The 22,529-nt window shown below is 40.2% G+C and overlaps 2 protein-coding genes across 2 annotated transcripts in view; both read left to right on the plus strand.

The window, feature by feature from the left end:
* The window catches only part of klhdc3 (kelch domain containing 3), a 30,446-nt gene extending 21,066 nt beyond the window's left edge, over positions 1-9,380 (plus strand). The window contains exons 9-11 of the mRNA XM_023279464.3: positions 628-701; positions 2,304-2,382; positions 5,993-9,380. Coding sequence (XP_023135232.1) covers positions 628-701; positions 2,304-2,382; positions 5,993-6,059 — 220 coding nt within the window. The 3' untranslated portion in view covers positions 6,060-9,380. The remainder of the gene's footprint in view (positions 1-627; positions 702-2,303; positions 2,383-5,992) is intronic.
* A 152-nt stretch (positions 9,381-9,532) lies between these two features.
* npas4l (neuronal PAS domain protein 4 like) lies at positions 9,533-20,952 on the plus strand. The gene is made up of 10 exons (XM_023279456.3): positions 9,533-15,338; positions 15,494-15,614; positions 16,617-16,780; positions 16,947-17,092; positions 17,215-17,314; positions 17,584-17,848; positions 17,936-18,045; positions 18,406-18,541; positions 18,634-19,904; positions 20,008-20,952. Exons 1-10 carry the CDS (start codon positions 15,305-15,307, stop codon positions 20,034-20,036), a joined length of 2,376 nt encoding a protein of 791 aa, XP_023135224.3. The 5' UTR covers positions 9,533-15,304; the 3' UTR covers positions 20,037-20,952.
* The last annotated feature ends 1,577 nt before the right edge of the window (positions 20,953-22,529 follow it).

Raw genomic sequence — 22,529 nt, forward strand, 5'->3', positions numbered from 1 at the left:
CTACTGCCTGGTGGGAGTAAATCTTCCTTAAGATTTTAGTTAGACTCCCACAGGAGCTAGCCTATTTCTTTCAGTTGTGTTTTTATACAGTGTCTACTATAAGTAGTCTGGTTTTGCGTTATTAATTGATTAATCGATAGAAAGCATGACTGAATAGAGCCCATGAATAGACTTTCTGAGCTGTGGTGCACCAGGTGTGTCGTAGGTGTGTGTGCTTCACTGTGGCAGGAAACAGATGTGCAGTGATATCAACGGCTGCACAGGTCTGGGAGACTATCAGCATGGAACAGGCTGCCGTCTCACTGCACTGCACTACTTCCTGTGGGCTTAAATCATGGATGAACATGATAAGGAGAGCAGAGCACTGTGAGACCAGTGCTGCTATTGTTGAGAGCAGTCCGAGCCTCCCTGATTAAGGGCATTAGTGATTAAAAAATGATGGTAAGACAGTGGACGACAAGGGAAATAATTGTTGCGAATTTGATGAATGACACAAAGGAAAAACAATAACACTGGCCCATTAAACAGTTCAACAGCCCTGGCAAGCAGTGTGGATGATGCTCATGAAAACAGAACGTTTCAGGAGTTACTGTAATCTTATTAATATAGTTTTTGCTCTTTTCACAGCCCCTGCCCAGAGCAAGGAATGGGAGATGAATTTAACCTCATGGATCATTCAGACCTGTATATCTTAGACTTCAGTAAGTAGCCTGTCATTGTCCCTGTCTTTTTTGTTAGCCTAAAAAGGTGTCTAATCTTTCAGATAGTTTTATTCATCTTGCTTCATTTTTGCAGTTGAAGTATTTCAAATGACACTATGACAGTCTCTTGTATTAATTAACCTACAGAGATTTATCAGTTGAATCTGCAACTTTTCTCTACTTTACAGGCATAATAGAAATTTCAGCTCAGTGTTCAGATGTCCAGTCTGTAAATTCACAGTTTTAGTTCACTCTCACTGCTGTCATTGTGTCATTTTGACTGAATAAGGGAGATTTATTCAGCAAAAAAGTTTTTAACATCCGTTGTATGCTGCCTTCCCCCAAGGCAAACAAGCAAAGTTAGTTCACGACTAGCTGGTAAAGACAGATACGGTAAAGACTGAATATTAGAATTAGGTTTGCCAGAAGCCTTAAGACATACCTCAAAATGAAAGATAATGTTGGTCACTCAGGCTGAAACTAATAATTGTTTTCATTGTTGTTTAATTTGGTGATTATTTCCTTGTTTAATCAGTGAGTTGTTTGGTCTGTAAAATGTCAGAAAATGGTTAAAAAAAATAAATAAATAAATAAATAAAAAATATCAGTGTTTCCTGAAGCCCCAGATAATGTCAAATGTTTTGTTTTGTCCACAACAAAAAAGTACTCGGTTTATTGCCATAGAGGAGTAAAGATAAAAGAAAATGTTCAAAATGAATTTAATAGATTGATCAGTAATCAGTTAATTGTTGCATCTCTATTGCTCAGTATCTGCTGGATGTGTAGAAATCCAAATGCTTTCCAGCTTTTAAGTTAACCTTATGAACAGAAAAGTGGATGGTGTGAACACTGTTTTCTTCCCCTTTCTTCCAAGATGTGTACAAATCACTTCTTGCAGGTTTAAACGTGCTATCTGCAGTTCTCCTCAATAAATTTTCTAGTACTAATACCCCCCTTACACCTGCTTCATTTCTCACCAGACCTACTTTGCCTGGCCTTGGCCCTGCTTTGTGTTATCACATGGGGCACTTCCGTCTCATCAACTACCAAATATAGCCATATCCTGCCTGCACTGGGGTAGCCTGTAATGCTGTCAGGTCACAGTTAGGGTTTGTGTAGGTGGGCTTACACAGGGACACAAGGACCGTATGGGACTGGCAGTACCCAGTGGCATCCCCTGTGGCATACGCCTCCTCGTGCCAGTCACGTGTGCCTTCACACTGTTAATCACTGAACATATGGTGGAACAGCCATGACGATGATAGTAAGTGAGAGGAAGTTTGTACGTATTATTAGAGAGAAGGCTTGTTATAGGATGATTTGTGCACTAAGATAATTTAATGTGAAGCATCATCATGCTCTGTTGGTCCTCTTTTGTGAACACTGTTGTTTGTTTTAGCTGTTTTTCCAGTGTATAGGTAAGCTCATCATGATGATTTTTACACAACAGACAAGACATCTAACCCTTTCATCTTCAGATTCTGAGATCTGACCTGCCCACATTTTGAATTCCCACAGCTGAAATGGATATTCTTAGCCTGAGTATAATTTCTGCCTATGATCAGTCTGTGACTCATTACACTTTTTTTTTCTTCTTTTCAGGCCCTAATTTGAAGATGTTATGCAAAATAGCTGTTATTCAGTACAGTCTGGAGCAGTCAGGACTCCCACATGATATCAGGTCAGACAAGCATCTTCCTCTCGAACATTAGTGCTGTTTTGTCATAGAATTGACATATTGTTGCTCATTCACTTTGTATTATTCTTGCCACCACTCTGTCTTTCTCGGTAATGAGGATGTAATGAAGCAAATTATAATTCATTATCCTTCATTTAACTAGTTGAAAGTTTTACTCGGGCTTTTGTCGGACTTTAAGTCCTTACACGTAAAATTTGTACCTAATTATATTATTTCTCATCTAATAGCGTAAAGGTTTGTGCATAGAAAAATCAGACAATCATGATGAAACATTGATATAGTCTCTGTGATACGTTCAGTCTGTTCATTTTCTCTGTACCCTTATACAATTTATACAAAAGATGCTCCACTGTGACGCAAAGAAGAATAGATCAAAACAGGAAGACAGTTTTCTCAATCTACTTAGTTTACACGTAGACGTGTTCTGCGTTAACAAATACAAAGGCAGTCCAAATAGTGTGAAGCAAGATGACTCCTAGGAAGTCCCAGCATTAACAAAACTAACATAGTGCTTCCAGTCTAGTATAACAACTATAGATATGCTTTATAGCCACAGATATAATTGTGATATGTTTCAACACATTGTCCTGTCCAAATTGGGATTACTGAACCTCCATTAGACTTGACTCTATATTATTTCTTTTTTTAAAAATCCTCTACACAATTTCAAATTGAAAAGCTTTAAACTTTAAAATGTCTTTCACTCCTATAACTGAACAATAAGCGCTAAACAAAACAGCACACAACCAAGCAATTTGTGTAGTCTTTCACGTTTACACCCTAAATTCATCTGTCCATCCGTTATCTATAATTGCTTTATGCTGTGGAGGGTCGTGGAGTGAGCCCATCTCCGCCGACATTTCAGTACTAAATCATCAATGCAAAATTCTTTAAAAAAGAGTAAAATACTTCTATATGTCTGTTTCTCGGATCTGCTGCAATGCTAGTTTAGACTACCATATATTATATTCTTGCTCATAGGAAATCCTTCAATTTGTTTGGTGTTCTATATATACTACCGTTCAAAAGTTTGGTGTCACTTAGAAATGTCCTTTTTTTTTTTTTTTTTTTTTTTTTTATTAAACAAAGCATTTTTTTTCCAATGAAGATAATATTAAATTAATCAGAAATACAGTCTAGACATTGGTAATGTGGTAAATGACTATTCAAGCTGGATATGGCTGATTTTTAATGGAATATCTACATAGGAGTCCAGAGGAACATTTCCAGCAATCCTGTGTTCTAATGGTAACTTTTGTTTGCTAATTGTGTTGAAAGGGTAATTGATGAATTGATGGTTAGAAAACACTTGTGCAGTTATGTTAGCACATGAATAAATGTGTGACTTTTCATGGAAAACATGAAATTGTCTGGGTGACCCCAAACTTTTAAATGGTAGTATATACCGTATGTATGGATGCATGGATGACACTGTAATACCTCAATAATTAAACTTGTTAGGTTAATAGGGAACACCAATCTTATCTTACAGGAGAGCGCTTTGGCTAAACGCAAGTTGTTTAAAATGTTATGTATGACTTGATTTGAACCTGTAACTCAATGACCTATTTTTATTGGCTAATTATAAGATAGATTAAAGCTAGCATTGGACACTAAGGGATGCCTTCCTAACACAACTCTAAGTGATGGGGGACCAATATCCACAGCCCTCATTTGGAAAGTTGATCTTATGAGGTCACTTAGAAGTCACTTAGACTAAATGAGAAAAACAAAAAGCAAGATGAAAATGCACGCATAGTGGCGCGCCGTCATGGTACACAATATGCTGGAACTTATGGTGCCATGCTTGCATCTCTTTTGCTCAGTAACTTTATCCCTACATAGTCTGCTCCAGTCTGCAGATGTTAATATTACCTACAAACTCAATGAAAATCTTGCAAATTCACATTACTATGCAGGCCTGAAAACTGAAGACACAAAAGTTCCAAACAAAAGCTCAACATCTTGTTTTGCATGCACATATTTTTCAGATGTTACCAGTATACAGATACATTCCATAGCCTATCTCTATCGCTCTGGGAATGATCTTCATATATAATATATTCAATGTAGCCTTATTATTTTGAAACCTGAAGAACAAAAACAGTTGTAGGAACATCATACCTTGAGCTTAAACCATATGTGTCCCAGTGGAACCGATGGTTTGATGACATATTGCAGTGCTTTGCTGAATACACTTGCATTTTAATAATGAATTGCTTTTTTTTGTTTGTTTTTCATTAAAGTTCTTGATGACAAACTCCTAGTATTGCAAGCATACTTTTCGCAGACAATTCTGGCACCTCTTTTTGAAGACACTGCAAAGGAGTTGTCACAAAAGTGGAGCAGTCATATTGCCTAAATTACCAAGTGCAATGAATTGAATTAATAATACATTATTTTCTCTTGTCACTGACTGGTTTGAAAATTATTTTGACACGTAACTTGCCAGAGAGGCTTAAAAGTCTGAGAGAACCATTTTGATTTGTTGTGATGTTGTAATCACAGGGTAGGAAAGTTGTGATGGCTGTGTTAAGCAAGATTTTAAGGCATGTTGAGGAAAAATACATATCTAAAATTGTGTTTTCAGTAATTACTGTTTGCCAGCTTTTGTCTGTAGACTGCAGGTTGAAGTGTTTTTTAGACAGGTCTTTTTGTGAAGGCAAATTCACATCCATTGAAGTCTGCATTGTTCCCAGTAACACACAGGCTTGTGGGAAATAATGCCACCAACTAAATAATTTGAAGCATATAACCATTTCTCCAAAAACCTTAAGGGAGAGACTTTGTCAAGCTGATGGAGCTCATTAGGCAAGTGTGTCTAAAATTGAGGGCTTCCACCGAAAGGGCTTTTTTTCTGTGGACCCCATGGAACCTGATACTAATTACTCCTCTTAGCTTCTCATTTCTCTTGCACCGTCACTGCCACCTTGCATCCCCACTCCCCACTTTGGTGTTTGCGGTTGTGTTTCTAACCCTTCGTGGGTTTTCAGTGGGGTCACAAGACTCTGGTTAACTCCCTTTGCCCCTCAGTGGCATCTCCAACTCTAATGCCAATCTCCCCTCTTAAACACACACGCGCACAACAAAAAAACGAACAAAGCAGTTGAGAGGGAGTGAGTGTGAAACCAGAGCCATTGATAACAATCTGGAGCTCAACCTCTGACCTGTCATCAGGTCAGCACTGGACCCTGTTGTCAGCTCCTGCTCCTGATGCTCACGTTACAGAGGGGGGCCTTACCTCATCCTTGTCCACGACGTAGCTCCTTACTTGGACGAGTGGGGGGAGGCAAATGTCACACAACTGCTTGATAGTCATTGCAGTAGCATCTTGTAGATTTCAAACTATACTTGCAGGTTGCTATTTTGATCTTGATGCCTCTATTACTTTTTCAGGATCAACAATAGCAAATATTGTTAGGCAAGTTGTCAACAGTGCCTGAAATCTTAAAGGTTGTACTACAATTCAAACAAGATCAAAATCAGCATGTATGATATGTCTTCCCATATCTGACAGCAGTTCAACATTTGTGATCACAATATAAGGACATTTCACCGACCAACTGCTAATTCTCCCTGTTGTTTACTCCAGGTGGGAACTGGCAGCAATGACGACCAACAGCAACATCAGCAGGCCCATCTTCTCGTCCCACGGCTGATGCAGCTGAATGTGAAGCAGAACCAGAACTCTGTGTTAGGGCACCAGGCTTTTATCTTTCAAATCAACTGAGCTCCGAGGGACAGTTTTTTTTGTATAGTCTGGATCTGTATCTGATTTATTTTCCACATTCTTCAAGTGAAAACTCATTACTGACCAAAATATCCTGCGTAAGACTTCCTTGGACACCACGTGCTTTGCCATGTCTCAGGACATTTTGACCCTTGAGACAGTGGTCGTGTGACACAGAAATCGCCTGTTCACCTTTTTCTCTTCTTTCTAGCCTCTCTAGAAATCCAATCAGCCTATGATAATCATAGACTTCTAATCTTAAGCACAGGAAGAGGCAAGAACTTCAGCCAAAGGTCTTGAGAGCTAACCTCTTTGTTGAGGATGTCATCATGATGTCACACTCAACGCACCTCTCCTAAAAGACAATGTGAACCTGTTGCAGATATGAAGAGACTGAGATGGTCATGAGTCTGAATCTCTTGCTGCTCAAACTTAGTCATAACACCATATAAATCTACCATGTCCATGAGCAGACAGCTCATTATGTTGCTTTTGAATGCAAGGAGATAGAATATTCGGTACCACATTATTGGAGTGTGATGCTTTAAAAGGTCTGTTGGACTGATTTTAAATGCTTAGCGATTTCCCTGCTTCATTGTAACTTGGATGGCACCCCGTTGCTCTCAAGTGTCTCTAAGGTAATTTGCAAGGCAACTGAAGAAAGCCTTGTAAAATAATCAAGCCCATCTACCTCCCTTAATAGCATGTAACATTGAGTGTTTCAGACTTCCCATGCATTAGACACCTACTTTTCCCCAGAAAAAAACAAAACAAAAACACCTTTTTTGCAGGGAAGATGGTATTTGTGGTTCTGTTCTATTCTTGTAAGAAATGCTGCAGTGTCACTGGAAGAGTGCGACTCACCTGCCACACCGCTCCCTCTACCCCTCGAGCTTGTTTTTCAGTGCCAAACGTAGAAGGGAATCACGATGCAAATATATACTGTGTATGTGTGTGAACACGTGGGACTGTCTACACACAGTCCACCTGCTTCAGTTTACCTGTTGTACGGGGAAGTCATCACTAATATGCATAATGTAATTCCTTTTTATAGACAATCCTACAGCGTTCAGAGACTCTCCTCGTGACCGGCTTCTTCACAGTGTAGTGGAAAAACAAGGAAAATGTGCACGTGTGTATGTGCACAATGACAAGCAAAGTTAAGCCTGAGCAGCAGGTGTTATAAACATGCATAAGGGCTGTTATTTGGTCACACACTCACACCACATAGCTTGGACTTGCTCAAATGTTATTAATGCTAACTACAAACTTTTAGAACAAAACTTCTGGTGGTGGTTTTTATTCTTATCTCCATTCCTATTAGTTAAATGACAATTCTATATTTTTGTTATTGTCAACAAATCCCATAAAAAGACCAAAACAAACAGTGTGCTAGGTCGTCTCTCAACCCTTTGCTATGCTGTCAGTGGCTGTCAGCCCAAAGCCAGTAAGTTTCTACTAACAACCAGCCAAACAGTGCAGGTTTTAACAGTTGTTTCTCAAACAGAAGTGAGGATAAAACTTGTTGGGGATGATTTTTAATTGTGGTTTTGGTGCATATGTGAACAGCAGGACAGTGTATGCAGGATCATTTGTAATTGTTTTGGGATAACTATTGTATATCAGGCTTTGGATAAACAGACAATCCTTCATAGTTAAATTATTGTCTTGGTCTTTGTTGATATAAAAAATACTGAATAACATCCAAGCCATCCTGTGAAACTTAGAATAATAATTAATACAACATGACGCTAATGAATATCCAGGCAGAAGAGCCGTTACTGATGTTTTTTTTTTTTTTAAACATTTTCACGGTGGATTTTAGTTGTGTCTGGTCCTGAGTAGTACAAAGCCCCACACTTTACCAAACTAAGATGGGATGAGAAACTGTTACCACACATTCATGAGCTGCATCCATGATTTTCAATCCTGATCTTTAGGACCAAGTGTTTTGCTGCTTTCTGTCCTGCCAGATAGTTAAACCTCCTCTGTTCAGAGCGTCTTTGATTAGCTAGTCAGAACAAGAAGCAACAGGACTCTGGCACCCAAACATCAGACTTTGTTAACATCGACCTACAACATAAATGTTTACAAATCTGTGTATGTCTTGTAAAGCAGTGTAAAACAATCTTAAATGCAGGTTGCAGTCACCAGATAAACGCACTATAGCCAATCTTGGTACGTCTGGCCATAAAGAAGGACACATGTTGATGCTGCTTTTTGCCTAACTATACTCCAGAGTTTGAGACCTTTGCCTGCCCAAACCAAGTCCGAATTTTATTATTTACAGACCAGCGGTGCCAATGTGACTCAGCGAGTCTTTTATTCTCTGCACTCCACACGTACATGGACATGTACACTTGATATTCCCAGTTACCTGGATGATATGACAGCTAATGCAGTTAAACCACAGGGAAGCTAAAAACAATTCTGGTGAACAAATCAAAGTGTTTATGTAACACCAAATGGCCGCTGGCAAACTGATATTTGTTTATTTCTCTTTTTCCAGTGTGTAGTGTGGAAGTCATCTTTATTTCAGGATTTTGATCCCTTTGTTGTTGCGTGTGAAGATTATGGGTGATGATATTTTATAGCAAAGACCTCTTTAGGAATATGGCATAAAGAAAAGATTAAGTAAATGTATTGTAGACACTGGTCAGAAATATACCTGTACAACAAGTTTCCTCAGTAATGATCACTCACTTACCTCCAGTAAGGCAATGCTGATGAAGTGCTAGCGGTTTTTCCTAAATATATTGGCATGACATTTTTAATGGCAGTGGTGTAAAACCTCCTAAAAGATGCAGTTTCTGAAGCTCCTTTTGTGCTTCTTATTTAAACCTTGTGAAGAGGCTTTAAGAACTTCACAGGGTTACTACCATTTCAACAAAAGCAAACTAGAAGAAAATCTGCTTCTGCCAAGAAAATGCATCATTAGATTATAGTGCACACTCATAATTCATTGACTGATGATTCATCATGAGAAGTCTGTGACTGGTCTAATTTAATGCTAATACGTCTGTTCTATCTTCAGGGTTTAAAGTATATGGGGACTAATTAATTTGTAAAGATAAACAGATCTAAGTATGGACTGTATCTGGGTTCATTTTACAACTGTCTAGGCTCCCGATGCTTAATGTTGACATATTTTTGAAGGGGACTCTGTATTTGGCAATGTTGGTGAGGACTTCCTGTGCAATATGCTTTATAACTGTATCAACAATAAATCTGAGACACTTTGAGTTATTTACATTTGTATGCACTGATGATTTCTAAAGCTGTTTGGATCTGGTCAAGACTCAACCGTCCATGCTGGAAAGGCAAACGCATACATATTGTGCCAGTGTGAATAGATTATCTGCAACATGAGGTGTCAAACTGCTGGCATGATGGCCCAGTTAGGTTCAGCAAACCGTTAAATAAGATAGATGTCAAGTTGAAACTTTGTTGTTGTGTTTTTGGATTTTAACCACGTTTTTATTTCCCTACTCTTATTTTTTTTTTGTTTCAAACATAACATTTAGCAAGCTGCACAACCACCTGTATATCAGGATGGACAAACCCTCTGTAACGTCACACATAGGTTTCCTGCAGTAGTTTTGAAGGTTAGTGTGGTGGCTCCAACTGTTGAGATGTTGACTGCCAGACTCATCCCAGCTCCCAGTTAATCCAAAACTGGAAGCAGAAATGGTGCATCCAAACCTCTCTTGGTCATAAACTGTCATATGATGGCACCTACCTCCACCATTTTTTTTTTTTTACATACGTTTAGGAGATGCCACAATATCGGGTTTTCACTATATGCTTATCATGGGCAAAAGGATTCACAATTCCATTATTATTGCAGTTATTATTATTATACAATCAATAAAAATACAAATAATAGCAATGCTGTCAGTGAAAGTTGTTTTTAGCTTTTCTTATTGTGTGTTTTGTATTTTATTTTTGGTAAATAAATTACATTCAAAACACCAGTGTAATGAGGTGAAAGGTCTATAACCACCACTGTACTCTATGTTGTGTATTGGGGTGTCAACCAGATAGACACATACTGGTGCTGGATTTTTCACAATATTAGCTTATGTGTATTATTAGCATGATATCAAGATTTCATGTTTTAACTCTTGCAGTTACCATCAGTGCCCTGGTATATTGCAACAGTCCTTTTGCGTAGTTTATTGTGATTTTTTTTCCCCTGTCTCATCTGCAAGGATTTGGTCACTGTTCTCCAGAAATAAAATAAAAACTAATATGCAAATCATTATAAAAGCCACGAAGAACAGGAGATCAAAAGAAAGTTTATGCAGTCTATAAAGCAATAAAGTTGAAATTTATTGTTGAAAGTTTAGTTTGAGACCCTTGCTTCACATCACTCCACGGGTCCACTGTAACACATTATCATAGGAAAGTAACACAAAATAGTAAGACAATAAGTAAATTAAACTGATAAAATGTCACACTGATGATGAAAGATAATGATGTCAGCAGTTGCAATTATTTGCTCATGAATCTACACATTTCCGCCCACTGGAAGCCAAACGTGTTCACTTTCCTCCTTTTATTCTATGGACCAAGGTTTCCTCTTGGATCTACTGTATTAAGCAGTTAACAGCTACCAGCTCTTTGAACTCTGCGCTTCTGCAGTTTGTGCTTCCTGCTGAGATCAGCCACATCTGCCCCAGCCAGCCTGTCTGATAGCCCTCATGTCTACTCTACTGGGTACTTGGGGCAGTCATGGTGCCACCCAACCCCCCCACTATCCCTCAGACTACCTAATGCTTCACGTGTGGCTGCTTTGGGGGGGTCCCCATCATTAGAAAGTGTTTCACCCTGAACCCCAGCTCCAATCTTTGCCCCTGCTACCAGTGGAGGCCTGGCAGTTTGATCCTGTCTGTCACCAGCCCCCTGCTATAAAGCCACTGTTATCTGCAGTGTTAAGTGCAGGCCACAGACGTGGGGTCAGCTTAAAGTGAGGCAGCAGAGACACCCTGTCCCGCCTGGTCTCGCTGCACACAGGAAGCAGGGCTGCGCCGGGTCCCTCTTGTCTGGCCCCGGAGCCTGCCGCAACCAGCTAACAGAGGCGCTAATGCAGGGAGACACTCAGACAAATTACGCTGTAATTTCCCCTCAGGACTCAGATGATCCCACTGGCCCTTGAGAATCAGACTGAGGATTTGTTCAGAGTGATTTGTTTTGTCTTGTCCACCCATATCGCTATCCAGTTCCCTCACTCAAGTTCTAGTTCTCCGCTCCCTGCATTGTTGAGGCCACTAAAGTGGGGATTTAAGGAAAGAGGCACTGAAGAAGCATGAGCCCTTAGAGGATAGACGCTGCAGCTTATTTTATTTAAACACATCCAAAAAAAGGAGCAACAAGTTATTATTTCCTAACACTGCCAAACTTTAATCTGTAGTTTTTCATCATGCTCACAAATATACCTTCTCTAACATGAGTGCCTTTTGTAAAGTGTTGAGTTTCTATGTGCTTTAGTCAGGTTTTCTGATGCCCATAATCTATTCATCTGCTGAGGGAACTAATTTTGTGTGAGTGACCGAGCCGCTCAGCCTCAGTGCGTCATGTTTGCAGACCTGTAGCTTAATTCCCTTCCAGCAGGGGTTTAATTGAGTGACTAATATGCACGCAGTTAAAACCCTTTGAAGACAAACTGCCATAGCTCACTGCCTCAGAAGTCTGTTCACAAATTAAACAATGATGCACCAAGCTGGTTTTCTGCTTGAGATTTGAATGATAATGACAATGCAGCATAAAGTCTGGGGCTCAGATTGCTGTGTTTCAAAATGCATCGTGATCAAACAAAGTTTAATACATCATGCTTTTGTGCTATACATTTCAAATTATTATTCTTCCTGACCAAACTATCACTTGGATTAATAGGGGAGACTGATTGGTTGTCTAAGTGCTTTAACAGCCACCCAAGTAGATGCATAAACTCTTAAAAGAGACAAACTTGGAAGGCTACATTCCATGTAGGTTTTTAATTGGTTACTGTGACATTGTGTCATGAGAAAGCAGTACTGAATAGTAAGACTACATGTAAATCAAACCAATAGAATGCCACTCTGATTTTGAATGATGATCATGCCAACATTTGCAGTCATTTGCTCATGAATTTGCTCGTGAATCTCAAGTTTCCAGCTAAATACTTTACAAAATGCTTTCCAATGAGAGTATTAGAGGGCTAGTTCAAATACTGTTAGTTTGACTAGTTCAAGAATTAACAAATCATGGTTGTACTATTATTTCAGGGGGAAAGCAACAGACAAAAGCTTTATACTCATACAGACACAGAAATATGTTGATCCTTTTATTACACATTTAGCAATAAATTCATTTTTCTCTGTCATGTTTTTTGTCTCATATAAATATTATATATATAAAATATTATATTAGAAACAGACAGACAGACAGGTGGACAGACAGGTGGACAGACAGACAGACAGACAGACAGATAGATAGATAGATACTTTATTAATCCCGAGGGAAATTCAAGTGTTTTGCAGCTTACATACAACATAAAATAACAAAATGGCAGGTTAGTAACACTAACATTAAAGGTTAGTATATAACAATGAATCAGTGACTGTTTAAAGTAAATATTAATTTCATACAGATGCTTGGCACCAATATTTTTAACCTGATGTTTCAGTTTGGGGTTTCAGAGACCAGGCGATGTTCAGCAACTCAAAACCACCCTTTTGTTACCTTAATATCTGAATATTCACTATAATTTTGGCTTATATGCACAACTTTGAATAGATGTTTCCAAAATTGATAAAACCTCTGGTCAGATTGTCTGTCAGATGCTTTTTCTCATGTAGTCTTTGTGCAGTGGTACCATTCAAAAACCACACAAGTCGATCAGTATTTTTTAAGTTGCAGTTTGTGAACAGATTTAACACGAGTAAATTGCTCCAAAATGCCACTGTGTGAGACTCTTCAGGAAGCAAAAGTATTATACATTTGTTAGCTGAGCTCTTTCACAGTCAGCTCCTTTCGTATTTGGACAGAGACACAATTTTTATAACTCTCTGTGCACCAATATAATGGATTTGAAATGGAGCAGTCAGGATGTGTTTGAAGTGGAGACTTTCAGCTTTATTTCAAAAAGGTTCAACAATCTGCTGTTTAGCAATTACAGCCATTTTTACATAGTCCCCACAGGCTCAATTTTCACCAAAAGTGTACACTCAGTTTGTGAGAGTAATGTTACATATTTCTACACCTCTGCACTTCAGAACAAACTATTTTCCTTTTTACTCCACTATGCTTAGCTGGACTCTAACTCATAAATCCTGACCTTTTGATTACTAGTTCATACTGTGAGTTTAAATTTTAAAGAAGAACACAAACACAACATTTTGGCAAAGACTATACCCGTAATTTTGTTACCCTTCGTATTGTATGTGTGTGAGTTGCTATTACACAAAAGACAAGCTCCCCCAAAAAACTTCTCAAATGATTTAGTTTAACAGTGCATCTTCACTAAGATTTCACAAAAATCCTGAAAGATCAGAGAAAAGCCCAAAAGAGGAAAACAGATTTGAGTATCAGAACTTTGTTACCCCTCAGATTTGTCATGTGACCCCCTCAAAGGGACCCGACCCCTAGTTTGTGAACCAGATAAGTAAACTACATAACTGTCCTGTATATAAAGTGGAGCAGCTACAAGATGCTGTTCATACGCTGATGCATTATTATTAAAATTTGCAATGCATATATCAACAGCATCTTGAAGTAATGGCCTCAGTAATTTTTTCACGTTTTTCAGAAAACACAAAAAACTGAACCACACCAGACTGAACATTGGCCAAGGCTATTATACTACAGGCGTAGAATCGCATGAACTATTCAACTGAGAATGTTACGGAGTTATGGGACGATCTGCGTTGGCTTGTCTGTCTGTCTGTCTTTTAGCAAAATTACTTAAAGACGGACTGACGGATTTGGATAAAATTTTCAGGGAAGGTCAGAAATTACACAAGCACCAAGTGATTAGATTTTGGCAGTGATGCGGCGTATAGTCTGGATCCACAGATTTGTTTGCGATTTCTGTATCATTGCGAGATAGTGGCACGGGGTCAATGTAACTATGACAAGTGAATGCTACCTCAGCTGCCTGCTAACAATCACATGATTGCGATCCTACTACAAATCGATCACTGTGGACTTATCGGGACGTATCCGTTGGAAATCATGCAAGGAACAATTGATTAAATTGTGTGGGGTTGTTTCTGAGTCCCATCAATTCCCGCCACCTGCTACATATTTTGGTCACGTGATTCGAAATCCATACATAAGGTACACATGCACAATCCACGTCTGTGCTCAGCGCAACGTCATTTTGTTTGTGGGCACATCTATATTAAATGGCCACATTCTATAGCATTGTGATTTCTGATCATCAGTAACTATTAAACAAATGTTGAGTTTCTGACAATGCCATATGGGGGAATGAACAGTCTTAGTGGAGTACTGCACTCTCTGATTGCTTTTCTGGTTTTAGGAAGGTGATGATATTATAATGTATTAAGGATTTTTCTCTTTTAGCTGATAAAATTCTAGTTTTGCTCATTTTAAATGCAGACTCGTTGCTTGTAATGGCTTATTATGCACTACTGGCTCCTTGCAGGTAAATGATCTGAGTTCAAACTTAATATCAACTAAACACAAGGGCTGAAACTGAGTGTCATTAAATGTGTGCCAAAATGCTCATATGAATTATTCAAATGTGAGTGCTGAGTGAGAATTTCATGTAATCAAGCCTTCAGTCTGGGAGCCACATTGTGTTGCTGCCAATAGCTCTTTAATCAAAGCTGAACAATAGTCCCAGAGTTGAAGCAAATGTTGTTCTGAGGAGCTTCACACCATGCTGTAATGTTTTTTCTGGCCACAAAATGACTTAATATTCACACGCAGAGATACGTTTCTTCTATTTTAATGGCATCTCTCATCATTGCCTCTTTAATTCCTTAAAGCGGATCCTGCGTCCAAACTAACGGGTTATTTTTAGGACTCCATTCACTAAATATAAACCCGCCTCGACCGTTTGTCGTCGCGTCACAACAAGTTACATTATCCCATTTCGTTTTTTTCTCTCTTCCCCACAGGCTGATGTGGAGGAGAGGTGTCGGGTTTTAGCCTATAAAAGGAGGGATGGAGTGTAGCACTCATCATCCAGACTTCAGAGGTAAGAGATCAGAGTTAGGATTCATTTCACTGGTTAGAAATTAGTTTTTTCTTATCAGATTTCGCACAAAGTTTCATTTATGAGGGTGAAAAATCGAGAATTGACCGGATTGACGTTTTTTCCATGTCTAACTAAGCATTAAAAATGTGTTTTAGGTGGTGGCGTTAGCGTCAAAATGACCATTTGGTGCAACTCCTGCAAATGTCATGTCAGCTCTCCGTGCTCCTCTCACCATCTGCCCGAGGATCACCGCCGCTCGGTCTGCAGGAGGTTCAGGTCAGTGCCTCTCCTCCTCCTCCTCCATCCTCCTCATGCTCTCTGCTCCACGTCCTCTAGTGGCTGAATCAACACATGGCTGCTCAGCAAATGAAGACCTAACTCTGCAGCATGCACAACAGGGAGCTCTTAATCCAGTTTTCTCCAATCTGCAGCCAAGTAGCCTACTGTATTTGATACAAACTAATCCAGCCAAAATGATGCTGTCATCTTTTTCCTTAAAAAAAAAAAAAAAAAAAAAAAAAAAAAAATCTGGCTGAGACAAGCTTCTATTAAGGTGACTTTGTGCAGGATCAGTCGTTTAAAACCACTTTCATGAATATAAATTTGTATTATTAGGAGTTTATAGTGTGTCTGTGGGCTTAAAGTGTCGTGTAATATCCATAGTTCTTTGATTTATATTAGTGGCACATCCTAAAAAAAACCCAACATATCAAATGTATAATATTTATGAATCTTCATTATTAACATACTGGGATGCAAAGTGATATAATTTTCCTTTTGTGGCACTTTCTGTGTCCTCATGACGTGGAGCACCCCGCTCCGAGGACACCCACTTTATAAGGCAATGAAGGGAGCATGAAAAGCCCAGCCTCCCCTTTGTGTGTGACGCCCACGCTGAAGCCCTGGCAGCTATAAAAACCCTGAGCTCTCAGTGGATGGGCCCAGACTGATACTGATCACACAGACAAAGTCTATTGAGAGCCCTCATTTCTGCTCCAGACACGACAGCCTCTCTGCAGTTTCCATAGGAACCCTCGATATTCAAAGTCCGCTTCAGCTCATGGGCGAAGAGACACTAGGCTGAATTGTGGGAAAAAAGAGGCTGGATTAATTCAGGCCAATTAGTTTTTTCTGTCTATTAGATTTTCTTTTTTATTTGAAGAGAATGACCTCAGATCGATTTTTTGAACTGCAAGTGTGGCAGTAGAGAAAAGTTTGACTGTTCAGTTTTACTTTTTTGATCCCACCTCTGACCTCAGTGAACATGGTCTCCAACAGATCCACCAAAGGAGCATCCAAAGCTCGGCGAGACCACATCAATCACGAGATCAGGAATATGCGAGCTCTGCTGCCCATCAGCCAGGAGGACCAGGAGCGCCTCTCCTATCTTCACTCCATGGCCGCCATCTGCACCTACATCAGGAAGTCTGTTCTCTTGCAGGGTAAGCTTTCGCACTTCATTTACACTTTGATATCTTTGAACTTCTAAATCTACATTTAGCCACTGTCAAATTAAATGGGACTAAATTTTGCAGTACCTCAGGGAACATATCAAAGATAACCTGCACTCAGTGTAACCACAGCTGAACTTGCTCTTTCTGCTCTCAGGGCTCTCGGCTGGGGACAGATCACGCTGCTCTCTGCCATATGAGGCCTTTCTTCAAGCCCTGCATGGCTTCATCCTGGTCACCACCGCACAGGGCAGGCTGGTCTATGTGTCGGAAAATGTAGATGAATACCTCGGCCTTTCAATGGTGAGTCCCCTGGTTAAATGCAGTGTCAAATTCAGTTACAGAGCTTTTAATTGTAGCACGTTTTGGCCACACAGGGGATTTAAATTCATTGGAGTTATTGAGAAATTCTGTTACTTTTCTAGGTGGATGTGCTGCAAGGAGACACGTTGGGTGACATGGTGGAACGCTCTGATGTTGATATTGTTAAATCAAACTTGGACTTTGAAAACAACTCATCATCAGGTAAGACTTAAATTGCAAATATAGTAGCGTCTTCTTTCTGGCCCTATTATTGCTCCCCAAACACGTAGCTCCTTTTCTGCCCTCTTTCTACTCATTCAAGGTGAAATGTAATGAAAAAGTGGGAGAGGTTGCAAATGTTAAATCTGCAAATTGGCACTAAGTAATCTAAAAATGCCACACGAAGCATTTATTTTAAGCCTTTTAATTCATAGTATGTTTCTAAAGCTTGCTACTGAAAGACTAACCTACCATCTGCTTTCTTTCTTCAGAGAGGAGCTTTATATGTTGTATGCAAACCTCCAAGGCCTTTAAGTTGCAGCACGGCAGCTGCTGCTCCATGCACATCAGAGGGAGCTTCCAGTTCTTCCATCAGCCCTGCCCGCCCTCCCCTGCAGCCCCCCCCACCACCGAGCCTCTGTTCGTGGCCCTCTGCACCCCCACAGCGAACCGCCTGAGGAGCACCGACTCTCACTTCTGTCAAAGCTTCAGCAGCATCCACAGCCTGGATATGAGCTTTACTCAGCTGTCAGACAGGTACATTCACACATCTGCTCTTTAAGTGGATATAATCAGAATGTTTTTAGGCTTTTTTCCTGACAGTTTCGTGTTTTTATTTTTCAGCGTTTTGTATTTTTTGGGGTATTCAGCAGATGAATTGACCGGACGGTCGTGGTACAGTCTGGTCCATCCTGAAGATCTGTCACTGACTGCAGATTCTCATAAAAGTTTAAGTAAGTGTTCAATCCACTGCAAGAAAGAAAACAAAACTTTTTGACATTTCTGTATTTATTGGCACCTTAAATACCTATCATCATCATTTATTCACATCTAGGACTTGAACTTTCAGTTATTGAGTTGCTGATGTCTGTGGAAATTAATTTTAATCATAGATATTAGAGCTTCTATTTTGGCACAGCAACCTTTCTGTAAACACACAAGTAAGTCCAAAGAAGATGATAATGAGTTTTATTCCAGTTCATTTCATTTTTTTAATTTTCAAGCTTACAGTAGGTGCTTGTACTGGTTTTTGTTGTGTGCAAATTATTAGGTTTGTGTATGTGCACTATAATAACCATGAATGTGTCTTCCAGTGCAGGCGGATGAAGGCTTTCAGGTAGAGATGGTGCTGAGACTCCAGCGTACAGATCTGTCATGGACCTGGATCTACATTCGAGCTAACAAGGACTCAGAGTGTCAGAGCATCAGCTGCACCAACTTCATCATCAGGTATGATGAACCTGGATTGACAGTATGAGGCATGTTTCTGTGCTTTCAACCTAAAAATCCCGACTTGTAACATGTTTCTTCTGATCTTGCAGTGAAACAGAGGCTGAATTTCTTAAAAAAAAAATCAGCAGTGATGCCTTCAGGCCATCATCTCTGCCACATTCCTACCATTTTACTCAGCAGGCGCCCCACACTCAGAACAAAAACACAAAATGTTTAAAAAGGCAGAGGACGTCTAACAGCCAAAGTGAGGAGCCGGGTGCCAGAGTGAGGAGGGAGTCTGAGCAAGACATATACTACGTAATGTGTGGCTCCTCCCAAGGCAGTAGCTCACCTGCTCCCTTGGGTGACAGCCCTGCTTTCTTCACTCCTCCCTACAGCCCAGCCTCCTCCAGCTCCTCGCTGCCGCAGGACGAGCTCAGCCATGACCTCCTGATGGATGTGCATGAATGCACAGATCAGCTGCTGTCCTCCCCTGAGAGCTCTCCCTCCTATTACTCCTACCCAGAGGCAGGACTCACCTGTCACCAATCACCCTCCGACTCCCTCCCTGTAGCCCCTGAACAAACCTTTGACCAGGCGGCCTTCGGCGTGCTCAGTGCCCACTCTCCGCTCACCTCCTCATCTCCGACCCATGATTTCCAAGCTTGTACGTCTGATGCTCGATTAGTTCCAGACTGCCTGTCTGTGTCCGACATGTGTGAGAGCCCTGTAGACTGTGCTCTGCATCCAGACGATTTCAGCCTCCTTGAGCAGCCACAAGGGGGCAGCCTCGTCCAACTGCGTCACGTTCCTCACCGTGAGTTGCCCATGCATTCCAGTCTTCTTGCTCCCACCCAACCTGCCATATCCACAGAGTCTAACCAGTACAATGAGATAGAGCAGGCAGAGATCAGCATTCTGGCTCAGCAGATCTCCACCCTGGCCAGCAGCTTTGACATGCACCACACCCTGAATCCCCTTACAAATGTGGCCCAACCTGCAGCCGCCAACACCCTGCCGTCAGCCTGTGACTGGTCCCATAACGCTTGTCTTCCCTCAGTCCCTCTGTCTAAGCTGGTGCTTGATGACGGTGTGTTTGACAGCATCCTGAAAGACTTCGACATGGTCACAAGGAAAAGCAGCGTGTCCAGCCCTGGTGTCGTTTGCTACAGCTACCAGCAGGGCTTTGCATGTGGTCGGAGTGGGTCCCGTGAGTCGGAGCAGCAGCCTCTTGGCCTCATCGCAGAGAATCCGCTGCCTACAGAGCAGTTCTCTGCAGGCAGCATCACCTTGGATCCCTTCAGTTTGCAGATGGGACACCACGGCCAAAACACTGGGTTGCATCAACTCAACCACTACATGCAGAGGAGTCTTCGGCAAGGTAATTTCTACCACTGCTGAACTAATTTGTCCCTAATCTGATATAGAAAGTTTACAGATATTAAAACTATATTTCACTAATATTATTTCCTGTCTCCTTCCAGATGGACTTGCTGAAGAGAACCTGTACTGAAATAAGTCTGTGACTTACTGTGCAACTACCTGTATGACATATTGTCAGGACAATCAATCTTCCTTCACTGGATTCAAAGAAGAATGTGAGCTGAGACATCTTTGCTCAGACAGTTTCCCCAAATGACTTAATTGTCAATGTAGAAAACAAACTAAAGTAGATTCTGTCATGTCCCAGCACCACAGAACTGTCTCAACACTGCTGTCAGCTGAGATTTATGTTCCACTGATGTCTTATATTTTATTAAAAAAGGTACTTTTAAAAAAGTCATGACACTTAGACTCTGAAATGAAAGTATATTTTTCTTCTAATGTTGAGTGACCAAAGTTTACTATTGAGCACTTTATCAATGTCATTACTACAAGAATTTCATAAATGAGAGGATATGCTGATTTAAATGAAAATTACCCAAAATTCTAAGCTACCTGGATGAGCTTTAACGCATAAATCATTCCAAATAAGAAAAGCATTTGTAAATACTTGATTTTTAGGTGCCTTAAAACATGTATAAATAATAATATTGACATTCCTGATTTGTACTAGTGTCCTGTTTTTCATAGTGTGGCATTAAAGCTTTGAAATGAAAAAAAACCTCAGTCAGCGAGCAGAGAGATATGATGATGATGATTGTAAATTCAACACCTACCTCAGTGGTACAACTAAATACATTCCGAGTCTGATTCATTCATTGTATTTATTTGGTTTGGAACACACCGACTTAACCTTTCTCTCACTTAATTGTATTAAAATGTTTTATTTAACTGCAGTATGAGTCGTAAACTTATGTATATTCATTCCACATTTGTTTTTTTGTTCATGGTACTGGAACTCTGTATTTTTGAATGTGTAATGTTATTGTTTCACCTTTGCGATTTGCTTCAAATGTAATGAAATGTAAATAAATCTAATGAAAAACACACAAGAACTTTTGATATGTCAGTATATGTATAACATACATGATGTACCACCGTCAAATACCCGATATAACTTTTATAGAACTCATAACGGCATCTGCTTGAATAAAATTTGGCAGGAATGTTAATTTGTAGTAACATCTCACATATTCTATAAAAATCTTTCTTAGTGTAACAAGTTAAATTAACCCTGACTTACTATCACCGTAAGAAAGTGCTCAGGCTAAAACACTAGCAAAGAGATGCCTACTAACACATCCAACCAACCACAGACTGTCTATGCTACCAACACAGAACAATGTTAGTGCTCATTTGTGAGTTCTGTCAGAATTCATGCTCCTTTAACAGCTGCATTGTTCTGTGGCTGGAAACTGATGTGAGCAACAAGACTGAACCAAAATAATGGTGTTGTGGTCCGTAAAACGAAAACAATGATCTGAATGATGCTGAAACACTGTAGAGCTGGTAGAACCTGCACAAATGGGTAAAAACTCTGTACTGGTTCATCTCTAGGAATGGCACCGTTCACACTGAACCTAAGAAATAAAGCCATTATTAAAATGAAATATTTACCAATGCAGCTTTAAAATGCACCTTTATGTAGTAACAACTGTCACAAATGGGTCTACTTTGTATTTTTTATATATACTTGTTTACTGTAGCTGCTCAGACAGTGGCAACGTCAACTGGGCTGTTCAGTGCTCCATTGACTTTTACGTATTGTGGCCAATGACAGCATATAAACTGCACACCTAGGAATCAATGGGGTATTTGGACATACGTACAGCATCAGTGCATAAATATGTATTTAGATAAGTGAAGTGAGTGAACACCGATGGATCACTGTATTGTAGCTTCAAAGAAATGCTTGGCGTGTATGTATATATGTGGAATAAAAGCTTGCAGGGAGCACTACAGTCATGCTGCTGGTGCAGTGTGTGCGATGCAGAGCCCCCATGTTGGTCACATGCAAGTTAAAACAACCACTAGATGGAGTGATAGCTCCAACAGCCTCCCACTAACACAGATACACTACATGCCATTAGTGTAATACCAGTTAAACAAGCTTGAAATAAAACGGAGTGTGTATGTGCGGGTGACAATGAGAGCACAAAAGGACATCATTCGGTCCGTTCATGAGCAAAAAGTCCAGATGCCTGGTGTTATCCATGGAGACCTAATTAAGAGTGATGTCTGTTGAAGGGTACAATGGCAAATAAAGTTCCTAACAAGTCCCCACATCTGCTGTGCACCAGGCTTCCTGCATCACTCAGCATTACCTGGAACAATAATGATTTCCCAGAGGCACGGTGACACAGAGTCCGTGGCATCGACGCGTTTGTCCACAGCAAGGAGACGGAAAAAAGCAGAAGAGAAAAGAAAAAAAACACCTTTTCATTCCACCGACACACACAGTGGACACTCCCAGCGCTCCTGTGTCTCTGCAGATTACACAGCATAGCAACAAAAAGAGTTTGGCACTTTTCTGTAGCTGTGGTTACATGATTATAATTAGATCAGGCATAGCTGTGTGTTGAAACGTTTGTGCTTCTGGGATTTTACTTTTGGAAATCCATAT

The sequence above is a fragment of the Amphiprion ocellaris genome, chromosome 16 (assembly GCF_022539595.1).
Source record: "Amphiprion ocellaris isolate individual 3 ecotype Okinawa chromosome 16, ASM2253959v1, whole genome shotgun sequence".
Lineage (NCBI taxonomy): Eukaryota > Metazoa > Chordata > Actinopteri > Pomacentridae > Amphiprion > Amphiprion ocellaris.

What these genes read in the sequence shown, in the direction of transcription:
- npas4l (XM_023279456.3), top strand. Translation starts at nt 15,305, where the DNA reads ATGGAGTGTAGCACTCATCATCCAGACTTCAGAG. An exon ending in GAAGTCTGTTCTCTTGCAGG is followed by an intron (nt 16,781 to 16,946) that starts GTAAGCTTTCGC and finishes TTCTGCTCTCAG; the next exon opens with GGCTCTCGGCTGGGGACAGA. An exon ending in TGCACCAACTTCATCATCAG is followed by an intron (nt 18,542 to 18,633) that starts GTATGATGAACC and finishes CTGATCTTGCAG; the next exon opens with TGAAACAGAGGCTGAATTTC.